At 36.0% G+C, this 19583-nt stretch overlaps 1 protein-coding gene and 1 pseudogene across 2 annotated transcripts in view; one reads left to right on the forward strand and one right to left on the reverse strand.

Annotated features, from left to right (window-relative positions):
- Nucleotides 1-9385, forward strand: part of LOC135768850 (uncharacterized) — a 31939-nt gene extending 22554 nt beyond the window's left edge. The window contains exons 11-18 of one of the 2 annotated variants that reach the window (XM_073813810.1): nt 1048-1176; nt 1478-1555; nt 3663-3746; nt 3917-4012; nt 7760-7858; nt 8602-8620; nt 8718-8765; nt 8877-9385. In XM_073813810.1, the coding sequence (XP_073669911.1) occupies nt 1048-1176; nt 1478-1555; nt 3663-3746; nt 3917-4012; nt 7760-7858; nt 8602-8620; nt 8718-8765; nt 8877-8901 (578 nt within the window). In that variant the 3' untranslated portion in view covers nt 8902-9385. The remainder of the gene's footprint in view (nt 1-1047; nt 1177-1477; nt 1556-3662; nt 3747-3916; nt 4013-7759; nt 7859-8601; nt 8621-8717; nt 8766-8876) is intronic. The other variant, XM_073813811.1, reaches the window with a different exon arrangement.
- Nucleotides 9386-17766: 8381 nt separating this feature from the next.
- Nucleotides 17767-18886, reverse strand: LOC135733695 (small ribosomal subunit protein uS7m-like; annotated as a pseudogene).
- Nucleotides 18887-19583: the final 697 nt, after the last annotated feature.

The following is a 19583-nucleotide window of genomic DNA, read 5'->3' on the forward strand; positions in this document are numbered from 1 at the left end:
ATATAATATAAATATATTACTGTCTACAGTGTAACAGTAAAAAGAAAAGGCTTCTCATAATAAATGTAGCGTATATTGAAAGATAATTTCATCAGTTTAACAACACAATGTATATATATTTATCTTGTAAATGGATTTGAAATAATAAATAACTGTCGCGTCACGTAGCAAGAGAGACGATAGAGATCTCATTAACTTCTGCGCAGTAAGTTTTATTTCAAATTCAAGTTTTACATATTAAATAGACTATTAAAAAGTTTGTGCTGCTCTCATGAAAACCTCACTGCAGACAGCACAGACTTCTACTCACAAACATACGCGATGCAGTAACTATATCTGCGGAAACAGATTCCTAATGGGGAGAATTAAAAAGTTCGGACTCGGATCGGACTCGGGCTGAGAATTCTGGGCTCTACTACTTTTGCGTCCACTTGATTTTAATAATTTAATTGAGGAATTATATTTAAAGAAGAACAGACAGAAGCACTTTTAGTTGTGAGTTGCATTTAATAAATGTTATTTTCTGGGCTGTTTCTGATTGTAAAATTATTACTAGATAATATTGTTTAATTTATTTAAATAATTTCAGCCTACTTTTGCATCAACTTGATTTTAATGATTTAATTGAGGAATTATATTTAAAGAAGAACAGACAGAAGCACTTTTAGTTGTGAGTTGCATTAAATAAATGTTATTTTCTGGGCTATTTCTGATTGTAAAATTATTTGATAATATTGTTTAATTTATTTAAATAATTTTAGCCATTTAATGTTGCACATACGCTGTAAAAAACACTGGATTTACTAAAAAAATATAGACAGTGCATCGTTTTTGCATCCCCTTTTTTTAGTAAGTTTTACTAAAAAAATTTACGCAATGGGGCACTTAGTAAATCCAGCCTTTATTTTTTTCAGTGTTGGGGGGGGCTCAAACCAGCATTAGCCCAGGGCCTCACAAAGGCTTAACCCGGCACTGGCTGTGTCAGATCTAAGATCAGTTGTTTGATATGAACTACAAAGTTATATTGAATGCATATTTTATTTACAGCCTTCCAGAAGATATGGAAATTACCAATAGGACTCTGGGATATCCTTCTGTGGATAATTTTCACAATAATACTGCTCGATATCTCTCTAGAGACATATATACAGCGAAAAATTTGGGAAAGTCAGACAGGTATACTTATCTCAATAATTGTTACCACTGTTAGAAAAGTTTTTGATGTTCATTGAAGTAAATGTGTCATGGGGCAGCTTAAATAGGATTTTATTTATGTGATTTTAAGTGTTTTTGGGCCAGTGTTTTATTACAAAATGTAAGTCATGTATTCTGGTTTCAATGATTTGCACTTATTCTTGTGATAAAAGCCCAACTTTGGCTAGCCCTTGAACAGTAATGACTACCGGTAATCATTTTAAACAAGCTTGTCACTGTTTTTTAATTGACTAATTGTGTGCTGTCTTTATTGTTTTAACAGATTTGTTAGGTTGGATCTGTGTCATGTGTTTTATTGCCATCCTGAAGAGGATTGTACTCTTTGAACACATTTTTCTTGGTATTTTCCATATGATCTATATCTCAATTACAATGTTGCATGCTTCCAACCCAAACATAATATTAACCCCCCACCACAGGTTGGTACAGGGGTCAAGCCCAGAATAGGTCTCGAATTCGTTTTCTTAATAATATTTTCCCTTTTCTTTTTCTTCCGCCATTGCGTTTATGGCAACCCGTTGCAGCGTACATAGGAAAGTTATAAAATTTTGCACACTGATATAGGTCAGTCCAAAAAGCACCACAGTAGATTTTGAGTCTCTATTGCAAACCCACTAGCGCCACCAAGAGTCCAAAATTGCACTTACGCTTTTGCTTATAACTTCTGACTCATAAGTCCTAGGAACGAAATACTTGTTTCCTTTGATTTCTTGGCTCAAGACAATTCGATTGGACCATATGATGTCATTTTCCATCATGATTTTTTTTCCTCCATTTTGAATTATTCGTAAATCTTATCCTAGAGCTTTTGCACGATTGCCACGGAAATCGGTATGTAGCATCTACAGACACTCAAGGCAAAAAGTTATTAAAAGAATTTCGATGCACCACTCCATTGTCATATACCGTGTCAATCAATTTTAAGTAGAGTGCCAAAAAACAGATTTTTAGCTGTATCTTTGACAAACTTATGCCTATTGACATTACACTTGGTCCTTGTGAGGAACTGAGGTTCCATGCACAGTCTCATCGCAGCGCCACCTAGTGGTCAGACGAATGTATTACACGCTTATAACTCTGGCTGTGGTCGACGCATTTTCACAGAAAATTGATTTGTAGGAGTCCTGACTCATTGCCCAGTCAAATGATACTATACATGCCAGGTTTCGCCTTATGGTAAGTCCTGCGCAGCAAAGTAGTGCTTAAAAAACATGTGCGAATATCTCTGTAGCGTTATTCCGATCTTCTCGAAACCACCATAGGAAGAACAATGCATTACCTCGTGAACAAAAAACTCTATTGGATATATTTTAAAATTTCCATCAGAAATGGCAGAAAATTGCAAAAAAAAAGCAATTGCAGCAGTGTCTGTGGCCACCCCCCAAAAATTGTATGCTTGCACCACTAGTTGGCCTTATAATTGAACAAAACCTTTGATATCGAGCAAGCCCTATGGTCATTCAACTGTTTCTTCGCTAAACTTAAGTGTATATAGTCATGAAACTAGCTATATGTAACACAGTCATGAGGTTGCATGCACAATTTTGACATTGCGCCACCTAGTGGTTTTGAGATAGAAAAATTTTAATTTTTGCCTAAAACTACTGCAACAGTACATCTAAAACCATGATTCATCATGAATTATTCCTTTAATAGCGTGGAGTATAATCATTGGTGGATGTAAATTCACACCCTAGCAACCAATGAGAATACCTTATCAAGTTTTTACAAGAGCTATATCTCTGCATCAGAACGTCGTAGAGACATGGGGGTGGGCTCTATTGAGTATATAAAGGAATGGAGTGTGACTGCTTTACAGATACTGTGTTGTGTTAAGACATACTGTACTGCTAACACAGCATAGTATCTTCAGTTCAATACACTGTTAAAATGCAGCATTTTTGTTAAATCAACATGTTTTTCTAAGTTAAAGTAACACAAAAATATTGAACATAAAAGTTGAAATTGTTTAACTTAATTTGCACAGGTCAAAACTTTAATTGACTTGCAAAACCAAGTTGTTTTAAATTAATGGTGTATTTTTTACAGTGCAGAGATCGTTTTTGCTTTGATGGTACAGTGGATTAACCTTCTTCATGTGGTACCTACTGTCAATTTTCTTTCATCTTCATGTTCTTCTCATGCTTTCTGAGATAAACTCTCCTGAGAACTTTGACATCAAGGTATTTGAGTTGAGCCAAATGAGCCTTTCTAAAAATCAGATAAAATGTTGGAACAGCTTTTTTAACATAGCTTTTTATGTATTACTTATATCAGATTGAGCTGTAAGCCACAACATTTTTATTACTATAAAATAATTTAATCTGTAGGTTTACTTGGTTATTAATGGTTTCTTAGTTACTATTTCTTATTTATATATTGAAATTGTGCTTTTAGCATTAAATCTACATTCTCTGATAACAATTTTTACTTCATTTTGCTCACAGAGGCCAGATTGTTTTTAAGAGGGCTGGGACAACAACCCACAAAAGCTGTGGTAGCTGATAAAAGTCTGCAAGGATCAAGTTCATGTAATTACTCAATTCTTTAATATAAATGTTATAAATCCAATGTTTCAAAAAATGAAATGCATTTTAAGTCATGAAACTTACATTTGAGATGAGACCAGATTTTATTACACAATTAATGCAACTATGTGATTATTTGATGTAATGCTTTGTTTTGTATGTTTGCGTTTTAGGGCTTCTCTGCAATGTAGTAATGTACATGTTTGGAGCAGTTGGTGTGGTCTTGTTGAGTTCTGTTGCCCTGATGGCAGAACTTGTTCTAAAAGCAAGTAAGTGAAAACATAGTTTATTTCTCCAAACAGGAAGAGGCTACATTAGATTGATGAAACTCATACAGCACATGCCTAGTTAGCCCCTCCTCTATTTTGGAAGAATGTATCAAGCATTATAAAATCATATAATTTCAATGAGTGTTTTCTTGGCTTCTGAAAGGCGCAGGCTAGCATGTGTCAGAGTAAGTATGAGTTTTATCATGACTGTCCATAGATATGTACACTAGATGCCGCCTTGGCTACGGCAGTTCATTCGACCGAATGCGTCAAATAGAGCCGCCATCTTGAAACAGGGGAGCCCAGGATCAGCGTCAAATAAAATCACCATAAATCGTCATGGATGCAATTTTCTTGGTTTTCTTTTGGTTCGTTTCAACAGTCAGACATGTATTTAGCATTGAGTCCAGAATTTTTTGTTTTTGTTTTAATATTATGAAAATCTACTTTTTCTAACTATAATGCATAGTGCTAGTAGGCCTAACATCCATACGCAGCATAAAAAATCCGGCATCATCCATGAATTCGAAGCAGAGGCGGAGATAGCACGTTTACCTTGCTACTTCCTATGACAAGAGCCCTGTTCCAAGATGGCGGCGGTTTTGACGCATGCTTAGAACCCCAAGGCGACATCTAGTGTATATATCTATGATGACTGTCAGTGTAAAAATAAACAAAAATTGCATTTGCATAATAATTTGGAATGCAGTGTAAATATGAATAAATTTTACCATTGAGAGAACTGTGGTATACTCACAGCATAATAAATGAATTAATAAATGTGTTAATAAAAACTTATTTCTGGGTTCTTTGGCTTGTTAGCTGTACATATTGTCACACAGCAGCTTTTAGGCATTATTCAGTTTTTTGTTATAAGCCAGAAATGACAAGGAGGCAGCTTCTCACAATACAAAGTCAATGGAGACGGTTGGATTGCTTTCCCCCCCGGTGGGCGTGGTTTTCAAATTTGCATAACTGCGCTCTGTCTTTATTATCTATAATGAGCCCCGCCCCGCTCCATTGAAAAGAAGAACAGAGATCATCCATATTCATTAGTCAACCTCACAGTCAATGGACACTCCATTTCTGCATTCAGTGAGGTGTTGAGTTTTAATCCGATTGCTGGAAACATGACTTCTAAATTGTTTACTCGCCCCTGTAACTAAAAGTTATCTCCAGACAGACACGAGTGTGTGTGCTTCGTCAGAAAGTGTAACGCTTCGACGTCCAAACGCACACACAAACAAACACACAATGCCCTTAGCCTATATTTAAAGCGCTTTATGGTATTCTTATAAAAGATGCAATTGCAAACATCACATCTACTTGTTTACTCGCGCTCTAAACACATCTAAAACATTGTTTATTCGTGTATATCTCTGCATAGTAAGTTTATTTAACATAGGATCATGCATGCATGGGAAGGCATTTTTTTGTGTTGCTTTCACAAACAAACATGTAACAATAATGGCGTCTTTTACATTACTGCCTAAGGGCCCTATTTTAACATTCTAAGCGCATTGTCTAAAGCGCACAGCGCAACGTCTAAATGGGCGTGTCCGAATCCACTTTTGCACTTGTTTTTCACTTGTATTGAAATTGTTATTTTTTTATTAAACCTTTAAAACCCGTTTTCTTTTAGTCATGGAAGTAAAAAAGCAGGCTTGTAATTGCTTTAAATGTATGCCTATCCAATATCATCAAAACATAATTTACAAGTATGTAAGATAAGGTTTGTACTCTAAAAATACTTTATTTGTAACAAACAGGAGATAAAGAATTTACAAACGGCTCTCCTCACGTTTCAGCACTTTGGACAGCGGTTTTTTTAGCAAAGAGTTTTTTTAAGCATTACTTAAAAATGTTTCTCATCTCACCATATCCACAGGTACATGCGATCATCATATAATAAATCCTTGATGTAGCATTTAAAAAAAACATTTAAAAACAGATTCATTTGTTTAAAGCAAAGCATTTATTTAGTTACCAGGCTGCAGGTGAAGCAGCTCTTTGTGCCTTTTAACGTCTCATAATTAGTCCTCATTTATGTCCAAGAGACTCAATAATAATCTTTTACATTCAATCCTTTAATCTTTCATATTTAAAAGCATTTTTGTGCTGCTGCGCATTCATGTACTTTGTAATAAGCAAACCCGCGTTGTCCTCCCGTTTATAGGCGCATATTACTAATGCACTCTTTAAATAAGGTAAAACACATTGCGCCATTGACTTTAGACTAGGTTTTTGTTTGTCAATGGCGTAGTCTATTTTAGTTGCCTCAAAATAGCAACGCACCAACAATGCGCCTGAACACACCTCGTTTTCAGACCAGAACGCCCATGGGCGCAAAAGGGGGCGCAAATGCATTTGCTATTTAAACAACGCGGCGCTAAACGTGAAAATTAGGGTGGAAACTAGCGAAAGACACTTGCGTCGCGCATTGCGCTGCATTGCGCCGGGTGTAAGATAAAGCCCTAAAGGTTCATTATGCAAGTCTTTTGTTTCCTAAGCTGTCAATCACAGATTTTATATATATATTTATATTTATATATTTATATTTATATTTATATTTATATTTATATATTTATATTTATATTTATATATATTTTTATATTTATGTATTATACATACACAAATATATTGCTCATTCATTGTTTGTCAATGTTAATAAATTTATATGAGAGAATAATCCTGCTTTTTTTACATATCTCTTCTGTTGTCAGAAATAAAACGAATAGACTATAAAGTAGTAAACACAATCCAGTCACCTTGTGTTTAATCCAACCAGCTGTCACTGAAATCCTGATATATAAACGCGATTTATTAAAAAAAAAAAAAAAACGCGATTTATAATCGTCTGACAAAATCACCACATTACATTGAAGCCTTACTGCTGTTGCTTTTCTCATCATGTCTTGTTGTCATGCAACATGACAGAGAGCGCGCACAGTGAATTAAGCCGAACATTAAAATATAAATGTGCGCGCTCAATTGGATAATTGTAAACGCACAGTCAAAAAAACATGCCATCGTAGAAATAAGATAAATAACATATTACTTGTCTTGAGGGCTATTTAGTTTGTTTAATAAAATAGCAAATTGTTCTCTGGCGCTATAAAGATAATCAAATAAAATATACTTGACCTTCAAGGGGGCGGGTCAAGACATTAGAAGGGCGGGGCGCCCGCCTTATATAATGGTAGGGGAAACACTGTATTACAAACACTTTGAGAAACTGAAGAAAATGCAAGACCATTTTACAACGCATGTGATCAACTAGACTGCGCGCGCATCTTGGCAACAGAAGTGGTGTTGTTCCCCAGTGGTTCTAACGTGTAAGCAACTCAGAAAGTTTATTAAAATGGTTTCCCAGCATGAAAATGTCTGGTTGTTGCGTTTGGTTGCACTAATATAATATACTAATATACGTATATATGTATCTGGCCACTTTATATTTCGACATCTGTTATCGTCTTCTATCCACTCCACTATAGTACACGGATTTGGTAGCTTTGTTGAAAAATTTGATAAAGTCAACTTTACAAAATAACTTTCTGTCTGTGTTGCTTCACTGCTGATTCTTGCCATACTTCCGTTGCCAATATGCGCGCGCATACGTTGCCACAAGGGTCTATAGGTAAGGACATATACAGATACACTCCATATTGCTTTATTATAAATATCATTAATGTTTTACCACATAGTTTTTACATTTCCTTGTTCTTATAAATTCTTTTCATTTCTTAGGAAATGGGGAGCGTGTGATAAATGATCTGAGATTAATCGTCTTTCCTTCTGAGTGTGTTTTTGCCTCGTATTGGGCTGTTTTACTAATACATGCTTCCTGTAAGTATCAGTTTTGTTTATTAAAGCACGATTTATGCAGTTAAACCTGTAAATATGATTGCACTGATTCATGTATTGTAGTGACTCTCCATTTATCCACTTGTTATGCCTACTGGATGACTTTAAAAACTTGAAAATAATTTCACATTAAGGTTGTATTTTTTGAAATAAGTTAATGCATTAGCTTACATGAACCAACTAACTAATGTTAGTTAATGCCAATACAGTTATTCATGTTAGTTCATTGTCCATTAACTTTTGTTAACTATTACAACTTTTAATTTTAAAAATGTATTAATAAATGCTGTAAAAGTATTGTTTATTGTTAGTTAACTTTAGTTAATGCATTAGCTAACATGAACGGACTAATAGTTAATTTAGGATAGGCTAATTAACTAAATAATAGAGCCTTATAATTGTTAAGTTTAAACGTCTCATGCATTGAAACAATGAAATTTTCCATAATGACGAGTTAAGCTTGATTCTTGTTTCTGGAATGTTTAAAAATTTAAGAAAGTGAAAACAGTGCAAATTATTATTTGTGACTTAAAAAAGTACTTCACGAAATCCAATACATACAGTAGTGCGGAGCTTTCTCTCACCAATGTTGCAATTCTGCAAAAGCAAAGTCCTTTTAAAGCTGATGTGTTAGCATGCATTGATTAAATATTTTTGACATTGTAGAGTCAAATTGACAATGATAAATTAATTTTTTCTCTCTCTCATCCTTTCTGTTCCTATAGGGAAAATTTTAAAGACTGAGTAAGTTTTTATAAACCACCTTTTACGAAACAATTATTTTAAAGATTTGAATAATGCACAAATCATTGACTTCATATGAATTATGTTTCACACACAGTTTGGTACTCAATCAAAAGAACTCGCCTGAAAAACTCGGGATCGAAGGGTAACAGTTCCTCCAGATATGAAGTGTTTGGTTCCAAAATGATATTGATATTCTTGATATAATATAAAGTTTTGTCAATGTGTACTGTAACAAAATATTTTTTGAACACAGGACTGAAAAGAACCAAATGAAATGAAGACACTGTCTGAACATGATACTGGCGTTTCACAAACATTTATACTTTGACTGTTTCAGCAAACAAGCTGAAAATGAGGACTTATATACAGTGTTGGGAAAAGTTACTTTTAAAGTAATGCATTACAATATTAAGACACCCCCTAAAAAAGTAACTAATGCTTCCGTTACTTTTTAGTTACTTTTACATTATTTTTTCTTGACTAAGACTTGATCTCTTTCAGGCCCTGCAGGTGTTTTTATGACTGAAAAGTTCTGCATTCAGAAATTGCATATTTCATTACAAAATTTTTGAGCTCGGGCCTGCCATCTCAGTTTCTGACTTAATCTGTTCCCACGCAGGCGTGTACGCATAGAGTGCATAATGTGACTATGCGTTCAGTTTAAATCAGTAAATCTTTTTTTATCAAATCAGAGGTGGGGACAAGTCACACATGGTCAAGTCTAAGCAAGTCTCGAGTCTTAAAGGAATAGTCTACTCATTTTCAATATTAAAATATGTTATTACCTTAACTAAGAACTGTTGAATCATCCCTCTATCATCTGTGTGTGTGCACGTAAGCGCTGGAGCGCGCTGCGACGCTACGATAGCATTTAGCTTAGCCCCATTCATTCAATGCTGCCATTTAGAGATAAAGTTAGAAGTGACCAAACACATCAACGTTTTTCCTATTTAAGACGAGTAGTTATATGAGCAAGTTTGGTGGTACAAAATAAAACATAGCGCTTTTCTAAGCGGATTTAAAAGAGTAACTATATTTTATGGCGTAATAGCACTTTTGGGAGTACTTCGACTCGCCTGAAAAGTCCGCTCCCCTTCTCACTCTCATAATGGGAGAGGGAGGGTGTTACTGCGCCAAGTCGAAGTACTCCCAAAAGTGCTATTACGCCATAAAATATAGTTCCTCTTTTAAATCCGCTTAGAAAAGCGCTATGTTTTATTTTGTACCACCAAACTTGCTCGTATAACTACTCGTCTTAAATAGGAAAAACGTTGATGTGTTTGGTCACTTCTAACTTTATCTCTAAATGGTACCATTGAATGAATGGGGCTAAGCTAAATGCTATCGTAGCATAGCAGCGCGCTCCAGCGCTTACGTGCACACACAGAGATGATAGAGGGATGATTCAACAGTTCTTAGTTAAGGTAATAACATATTTTAATATTGAAAATGAGTAGACTATTCCTTTAACCATCAAGTCTCCAGTCAAGTCTCAAGTCACAGTTCAGATAAATCAAGAAAGTCAAGGGTTCACCCCACTGATCTATATAAATGATTGGATTGCGCATAGAAGGCTTAAAGGACAAGTTCTGTATTTTACACGTAAAGCCCTGTGCACTGGAACAATCCTTCCTTAAATGCATTAAACTTTTATTAACAAAGATGTGAAACTCACAGAGTGGTCAGGGGTGTTAACTGATACAGTATGCTTACACAAAAATTGCTGCAAAAGATGCTTCCCAACAGGTGTTTTACCATTCGTTGTAAACTTGTGGACCTATTTTTCCAAATCCCTCACATCTGTACATTCTTCTGCTGAGAGCTTGAATAATAGACACTCCAGCCCAGTTGGTGGCGATACTCCACCTTTGCCACGGTCCAGTTCAAAGTCTTTATAGCCAAACAAGACATTACTTGTTATAGCCTAACGTTTATAGCCTAACGTTACTGTCTGCCATGTTTGGCGCGGTTTGAATTGTGCCGCGTTAAAGTCCAGATGTGTCCAGTCTTCCACATCAAGTCAAGTCTCGAGTAGCTTGTTCTCAAGTCAAAGTCAAGTCAAGTCATTTTCATACTTTAATCAACCAAGTCACAAGTCCTGAAAATTGTGACTCGAGTCAGACTTGAGTCAAGTCATGTGACTGGAGTCAGACTTGAGTCAAGTCATGTGACTCGATTCCCCTGAATCAAAGTAAAGTAAAAAAGTAACTTGCATTACTTTTTTTTAAAAGTGACTCAAATATTAATGTGTACATTTAAAAAGTAATTCGTTACTTTACTCGTTACTTCAGAAAAGTAATATTATTACGTAATGCACGTAACTTGTAATGTGTTACCCCCAACACTGCTGATATATCTGTAAAGCAGGTGGTTTGGTGACATTTTATTGTCAGCTAATTCTATATTTGCCAAATCACTTCATATGTAAACTGTGCTTTTTACGCTTGTTTACAGTGTTATATAACAGCTCCATTATCAAACAAATATCATTTGTAAATGTACACACACACCGCTGTTTACTAGGATGATTATGTTTAACAAACAGAGAGGCACATTAGCACAAAATATACATGTGTTTGCATATGCTTGACACATTGCATTTACAAGTATATTTTATTAGATCCTGTTTGTGCGCACACAGGTGCTTGACTGTAGCATAATTGCAGTCAGCTTTTTACTTTGTAGCGTCTTTGTACTATTTCAAGCTTAAGTTTGGTGTTAAGTCTGTTTTTTAATAGAATATGCGAGATACTTGAATTTAAGAATTTCAGTTTAGGCTTATACACAATGTAAGCTTATAATTGTAGGGAAGATCATTAATGAAATTATCACAATTTTTTTCAGAAGATGATTTCAGAATGTTACGAGCTGAATGAAAAGTATAGAGAGAAAGGAAAGATGGCCTTTTTGATGTAAAGAATGAGATCATTAGATAAAGGAGAAAATAATAATTCTGGAATATATACTATTCAGAAAACAATAAACATTAATCTAAACAAGTGTTACCAAAATATTTCTTTTTCATCTGTATTACAAAAATCAGGCAGCCATCATGTTGTTGGGTGAAATGCAAATTATCCAACATTTATATATCAACTATTATAACCAATTTCATATATAATCTCGAAGAATGATAAGAAATCTGTATTTTTTATACCCATTATGCTGTTATAAACCAGTATTCTTTTATACTCCTTTTACTGTTACAGATATGTATTCTTTTATATTTTTATACTGTTAAAGATATGTATTCTTTTATATTCCTTATAATGTTTTATACTCCTTCACGCAAAGTATTGTAATCACTGAGTTGGAAAATATGCATGACAACTCTTAAATTGCATGTTTTTAAAGAAGAGAAGACACGTATGTGATTTTAGATTATTTTATTTAGAGTAGAAAGATGAATGCATGTATTAGATATAACAAAGTAAAAGAGATACATTACATTCTGACGCATGATTTGCAGACCGGTCTTCGTCTTCGATGGAGAAAGGACGAAAATGCTGCTGAAGAACTTATTCAGATCTGGACACTGCAGCCAGAATCTCCGTTGTCTGACATCCTGAAATCTTGTGTGCTCTAGACTTAGTATTTTTAAGACTATGTATTTTTGTTTTATTACTTTTTATCCAATTTGATATTTTATTTCTTTTTTTATTCAGCAAAACTTGTAAACGCAAACAACTGAATTGTACTAATAAATTTTATAAAAGACGAGAAGAAGTCTGCTTTTGTGAACTTAGCTCAGATAATCAACCATGGGCAAGTCTTCTGAAAATTATATGTGAGTATGATCTAATCTTAGAGTATTACTTTGCTTAAGGTATTGTGATTGGTTTACTTAGAGAAATAATTTCAGATTCGACTATCCTTGCCTAACCCTGAATAGAAAGAAAAGGCAAAAGGTAAAAATGTTCGTACCATAAAACATGGTGCCCAATTTGTCCTTCTGTTTTCTTAAAAAAAAACGATTACGAGTTACCTTGCCTGGGGAAGAGTTAAAATAATTTAAATCCCGTAAGACCTCAAAGAATTGTTCGAAACGAACTATTATACGACCCAGAAAGGGTTGTGTGCGCGCACAACTTTATATATTATTCACCTGATGGGACACACTTAGCAAGTGTTAAAATGTCAATCAGGTAATGGCAGCAATTTGCACCAAAACGTATTCGTTTTTCATTTAGGCTATACTTAAATATATATATTTTTAAGGTTTTCTTTAAATAAAATGAACACGTATACAAATAAATAAATAAATGATCATTTAAAGAATATTATCTACACCTATCTGAAACTTTCAGATGCAGAATTCTTTGCGCTTGTAAAAAAATCTTAATTTTGTGCATGTAGCTTTAAAGTAAACAGTAAGTTTATTGTTTATGTAGTAGTCCCTGAATAAACGACACCATTAGTGTTGTTTTAATGTTATAAAAGCAGTTACATATGTTTTACAAAATACATAACAATGTTTGCACCAATGAAATGTGGAACACTTTCCGTTTTACTACCAAAATATGTAAAATCCATTTATTAACTTACAATTAAAAGTTTGCATCCAGAACATGATTCATGACGGGATACGCTTAGCCTTGAATACCGCTTCGAAGTGGTATTCGAGAAAGTGTGGGTTTAGTGTGCGTTAAGGGCACTGCAAGTGGGGGTATTTGGACGCGGCCTACGTTGCGAAGTTATGGGTGTGTCTCAAGCAGCTCCCTTGTTCAGTAGTCAGGGCACTGATCAGGGAGTCGGCCATTTTAAGGGCTGTCTCAAGCGCAAAATCCTTCCAGTGCACTGGAACGTTCGTTCCCTAAAAATTCCCACAATGCAAGGCAAAAACCAGTGAGCATCCATGGTCCCTGGCTGCGTCCGAAAACTCAAGGCAGTGACTTGTTGCCTCGCTGCCTCGTGTGGCAATGACTTCAGAGGCATGAAGGCAGCTCAGAGAAAGAATTTCGGACACACTTCAAAGGCAGCGTGTTTGAAATATAAAAACAGAGCGCCTTTGTGATAACTAATCACATATTTGAAAACTACAATACTAATTTCTCCCTAGGAATGCAATTAAAAGGTGTAAAAAGTAAAAATATAAATTTAGTTGCACTTAATTTGGGCTCCAGTTGTTTCCTTGCCCGCCATTTTATTTTTCGAACTCGACCAGGCTCGACCTATCAAATTCTCATTGTACGCCCACGCATAGAATTGACAGGTCAATGGAGGTATCTCAGGAGACAGGAAGTAAACCTAACATTGAATTCGGACATGCCTTGATGCCTTCCTGCCTTGGAAAGCTGCCGCATGAGGCAGCAATTTAGAGTTTTCGGACACAGCCCCTATGTTCCCTTACCGGAAATCACGTGACCTTTTCTGAAGCTCGCCAACCGAATATCACGTGATCCAACTTAATAAACTTCATGAAATGTGACAGAACTTTTATAAAGACAAACGTTTATTTTAGTTTTAAATATAAACACACATCACCACACAGTAAGGGACCACAATCTACTCGTTATTTAAAATAATACTTATTTAAAATAGTAAAAAATATATATTTATATATATATATCGTGTCCAATGCCGACTTTTCTTCTTAGCAGCAGCCATGTTGAAAAGCAAGGAAGCGGATGTTACGCAAAGCCTAGACATCATATCTGGCGTAATTTCAAGCGAAATCACAAGCGTGGCTTATCCAGTGCAAATGCACTAAACGAAAAACAGATGTCGGGGGTACTTACTAATAGTGATCGACCGATATATCGGCCGGCCGATACATCTGGCCGATTTTAGCAGGTTTTAGGTGTATCGGCATCGGCCGATTCGCGGCTTGCGTTCGCCGATAGTTTTCCCCCGGCATTAATTACAGACAGGCGCCCACAGGCAGCTCTGTGTTGCTGGAGGCTGCCTGCAGCCCGTGCATTGCCCCTCCCCCCACTAGCAGAGCGGAGCGCTCCAAGCCCGTGCTGGTAAGTTTTAAACTTCAAAGCCTCTTTTAACTGTTTGACTGAAATATTGCCATATACTTTGAAAGTGTTAACACGTTGCTCTATATGTGCGTGCAACCATAGCTAAGAAAGTTTGGTGGTCCTAATGGAAAACGCGAATGCCTATAAAACTGCTTGCCATTGTATTTAGGGAGCTTCAAATAGCTTTTAGGCTAACCGTATGCATACGGCAGCTGTTACGAACACTGGTCATTGGATTAAATAATGCTGACGTTGTTCCGTGATTTTGTGGTATTTATAGGAGTTTTATTCAGCGACCACCAGTCTGATGTTTGGACGCGACGCGTGCTCATAATGCCGCAAGCGAACGCAGGTCATGTGATCAGCCGAACAGCTGATCATAGCTGGACACAGAGCCGGCGCCAGACCATAACTAACGGGGGGCAATCGGCTTCCAACGGGGGGCACGCAAAAGCAACAATAACTTGCAAAAACAAGACATTAAAACAACAAATACATCAAGCACGCACTCATACAACTGGTACAGACTGTCAGCTCATTTCCCGTATAAAGTGCAAAAGACCACAAACTATGCGCAAAACTATTGAACTTCGACCGCGGCGTGAGCGCAACCTGAGCTCCGCTGCGCTCGCGCTACTCGACGTAACAACAAACCGACCTCGCGCGGCGCAAGCCATTGAAATGAATGGGTTTCATAGCACAGCGCACACCGCGTCCTAGCTTTAAAAAAGCCGCTTTACCATAATCACGTCGTAATGCTGTTAACGGTCTATAGCCACACTTCACATTTAAGCTTACGTAATTTAAAACAACGCTAACTTACCTTTGAAATAGCTGAAGACGGCGTGTAAGAACATTAAACTTCCTTAAAACAGTGTCCTGTAGATTTGTAAATTCCACCTCGACCTCTAATCTCTGAGTTTGTGCCAGTCTGTGTTTTCATGAAGTCAGATGAAGCAGGCGGTGCTGGTTCGTTCTAAATGTTCTAATATCCATATTTTACACAATCCATAAAATGCCGCGAAAAAACACGTTGCTAGTATCAAGTCACAAATATGCTAAAGACTTAAGACGGGTGAGACGCGGCAATACATCCAATCAGAGAAACTGGTCTATTTTAATTAAAGAAAACATATATCAACTATATTTTCCTCATTGGATTACAGTATAAGTCATGAAACATTCAATGTTTAATTTATTTTAATTATTCTTGATATATATTAAATTAATAAAAAACTTTGTAGGGGGGCACGACAACCTTTCGGGGGGGCACTGCCCGCGAATGCCCCCCCATGACGCCGGCCCTGGCTGGACAGGGTGGGTTTTTAATTCTCATCTCCATAAATATATGTAGTAGTAAAAGGCTAAAAATCAATATCCATTGCTGATAGTTTCTCGTCATTGTGGAGAGCGCAGTTCATGGTTGCATACGTTTATGGTTGTTAACGTTGAGTTTTCGCGGAATTTTCGTCAGCGAAAAAAATTAAGAAATTCGACCCAAAGCACTTAACGTTAGTTCCAAACAGTTCCCACATGACTTTTATGTGACCGGAGAAGTGTTGTTTTGTAAGTTTTGTCAACATTTCCGTTCACTGGGAGCGCAAAGATACATGCACTCTCTCATCCATGTCTCTCTCACTGCACCTCTCCCACGTGCACGCGCTCTACTATCTGACCGAAGTCCGTACACAAATCCTCATGTATTTGTTCAGTTTTATGCGTTTTAAGCGAGCTGAGGCAAACTAACTATCCCTCCCATTTAATATAGGGCACTAGAGTGTGTGAGGTACAGAAGTGGGGCAATTAGCATGTTATTCAGAATTCTTTTTAAGTTGTTTTTTGATCAGTATTGCTGTCTTCTTCCTTATTCCTTGTCTTCTTATTAAAGACATTTGCTCTACAAAAGATTAAGTTAAGTGCACTAAAACTTAAGACCTAAGCATTAAATAGGTTGTAAATAGTTGGTTACTTTCATGGATAAAGTAAAGTGTTCGCCTTGTTATGCTGCTTGGTTGCTGCTACTGTGTGCAATGGTGTAATTATTATTTTATTTATGTATTTTAAGCAGCACTGAATTTTTTTACTTGTTCTACCTCACCTTTTTTTTTACTATTTGTTAAATATAGTTCAGTAAATGTTCCTTTTTTAAATTAAGAGTTGTAACATTTGGTTTTATCATTGTGTCATTTTTATGATATAAACTGAATAAGAAAAAGCAGTATCGGCTCCAAATATCGGCTAAAGAAAATCGTCAGCCTGTATCGGTCATCGGCTAAGGCTGATGGAAAAAAATCGGTATCGGCATCGGCACAAAAAAAATCCATATCGGTCGATCCCTACTTACTAAATCACACGAGGTCCCCAGATAATACTAATACCGTGCGAATAGTACATAAGTTGTTATTGTCTTATCTCTCTGTCTTTCTTTGTATTTGCATAATAAAAACAATTCTAAAAAAACATCATTTCAATGTTGATTCACTGTTTGTCTGCTTTCTGGGTAGTTAACTCTTCATTTTAAAGGGATAGTTCACCGAAAATGAAAATTCTGTCATTTACTTACTCTCATGTTACAAACCTGTATAAATGTCTTTGTTCTGATGAACATGAAAGAAGATATTTTGAGGAATGTTTGTAACCAAACCGATCAGCGGCACCATTGACTTCCATATTAGGAAAAAGAATACTATGAAGGTCAATAGGGCCTCTGATCGGTTTAATTACAACCATTTCTCAAATATCTTCCTTTTGTTCAGGAAAACAAAGACATTTATACAGGTTTGTAACAACATGAGAGTGAGTAAATTATGAATTTTACATTTTTGTGTGTACTACTATGCCTTTAAGGCACATACATTTTTTACCACTCTCTTTCTGATTGGACGGTAAATGTTATCACACGATTATAAATAAAAGTTTTTTTGATTTGTTGTCCGTTTAATTATTTTAATGTTCAATAGATCACTTTTCTGACACCTAAAGAATTCTTGCTTAAGAATGAGACCGTATATATCTTATTTTTTATACAAAGACAATCTGCACGTATGATTCAAGACAACACCATTACTTCCATTGACTTCTGTTTGGATCAGTGTCCATCAAAACTCTTGATGCAGCCAGTCAGAAACAAGGTGGTCCCATTTTTGTGTTCAGTTGTGAGTTTAATTTGCCCATCTCTTTACCACCAGCGGTAGTGAGCGTATGCCCGGTTGGCTTCAGCCATCTTGTGAAGGTCGTGTTTTCGCTTCACTACGTTTCCTTCATTAGCAAAAGCAGCCAGCAGCTCCTGTGAGAGTTTTTCATACATGTGTGTGCGAATATGTTTGTGATCTCTGCATTCTGCGATCATCCACTTCATGGCCAGAAAACGCCTTCGATTATCTGTGAGAGGAACGGGCACCTGCGAGAAAAACACATGACTGTAAGTATCAAGATTTTATTGTATGGTGTTAAATGTTGATGATTATGCATTCAGATTTGTTTTAGGGAAAAGATCAGCCATAACATTTTTACCAAAATCTTTGAAATGATACAAGACTAAGTAAAGACAATTTTTGGGTAAACTATTACATTTTAAGTACATGTATTCTAAATTGTATAAAAGTGTGTGTTTTACAGACATAACTTTGTGAAGGTCAAATGTTAAAACATGAATATTTACCTGGTAAAACTTTCCCCTTTCTGAATGCTGGCCAGACCAATGATGGGTTTGCAGTTTTCTAGGGCCTGATGGAAGATGGCGTATGGATTACATTCAATGTCTTCTCTATTAGATGGAGATTTGTGGTATTTCTCCACTTGTCTCCTCTTTATGGTCTCCAGTGTCTAAACGGATACAAAAAGTTTTATTATGTCAGGCAGTACATTAGTCTTTACATTATGTGTATTTTGCACAATGGTTTCATTCAGACCTGGTTCATGATTCCTCTAGCAAGGGTTTTATTGCCATCTTGCATCATCCTGTTGATGAACTTGCTGTTGAGGAGTAAGATAATTCACACGTGTTAGATGATCTATACAGAGATTATAAATGATGATATTTACTGTTGTTGGTTTACCTGATCACAGGGTCATTGAAAGGAGAGCTCGTGGCGCTTGACCCTGCAGCTTTTATTGGCCTCACTGTTTTAAGTTCTCTCAACTCTTTCTGTTCAGGACTGAGATCTGATTCTGGATCAGTGTGAGATTCTTCACTGGGATCAGGATCCAGATAGTATTGGTTATACCGACTCCACCGAACAAAACACAGACTGAAACGAGATATCAGAATGTTATAAGAAAACAACACAATGTGATGTCAACGCAAATTTAGGTAACGGATGTAAACACGTTTGCTATTGTTAAGAACACCATAAAATATTTAAAAACAATGAAAACAACAATTAAGTAGCACAGTTGTAAATAAATGATTTAGATTTTAGATGGGAAATTAAGGAGAAAAACAAGTAACGTTTTAAAAAACGTCCGATGGAGGCAGCCATCTTTAAAATTCTGTAAAAGATTGGCCTTGGATCAGTTTAAGCGACCCAAACTGTAATGTTTACGTTGGAGCGGAAGCGAATCACTGATCTGAGATCAGACGTTAAACATCAACCTGATGCGACCGTTATAGGACCCCTGGTAAAGAAGGCTGTCTAAATTGCTGCCTGAATAAAATGTCTTGGATTATTAATGTGCATATTGAAAATAAAAACATAGTTTAATGATTTTCGGTTATTAGCTTTTTACATATTTATATATATTTTTTAGGTGTTGGAATTATTTTTCAATATAAATATTGATTAGGCAGTTTCTGTGAGTTAATGCGGTTTGAGTCAAACTAAACCCTGCTTTATACTTGCTTATTTGTACAAAAGCAGGACAAGAGCTAAAACATTTAAATGTATAGATTATATGTATATATTTGCTCTGGCAACCTCGCGCCACTTTGCATACTGCGGAAGCGGAGCAGTGCATTATGGGAATGGTAGTTCGTTGGGCCTTTATGACAAAAT

This window comes from Paramisgurnus dabryanus, chromosome 3, assembly GCF_030506205.2.
Source record: "Paramisgurnus dabryanus chromosome 3, PD_genome_1.1, whole genome shotgun sequence".
In the NCBI taxonomy this organism is placed as follows: Eukaryota; Metazoa; Chordata; class Actinopteri; order Cypriniformes; family Cobitidae; genus Paramisgurnus; species Paramisgurnus dabryanus.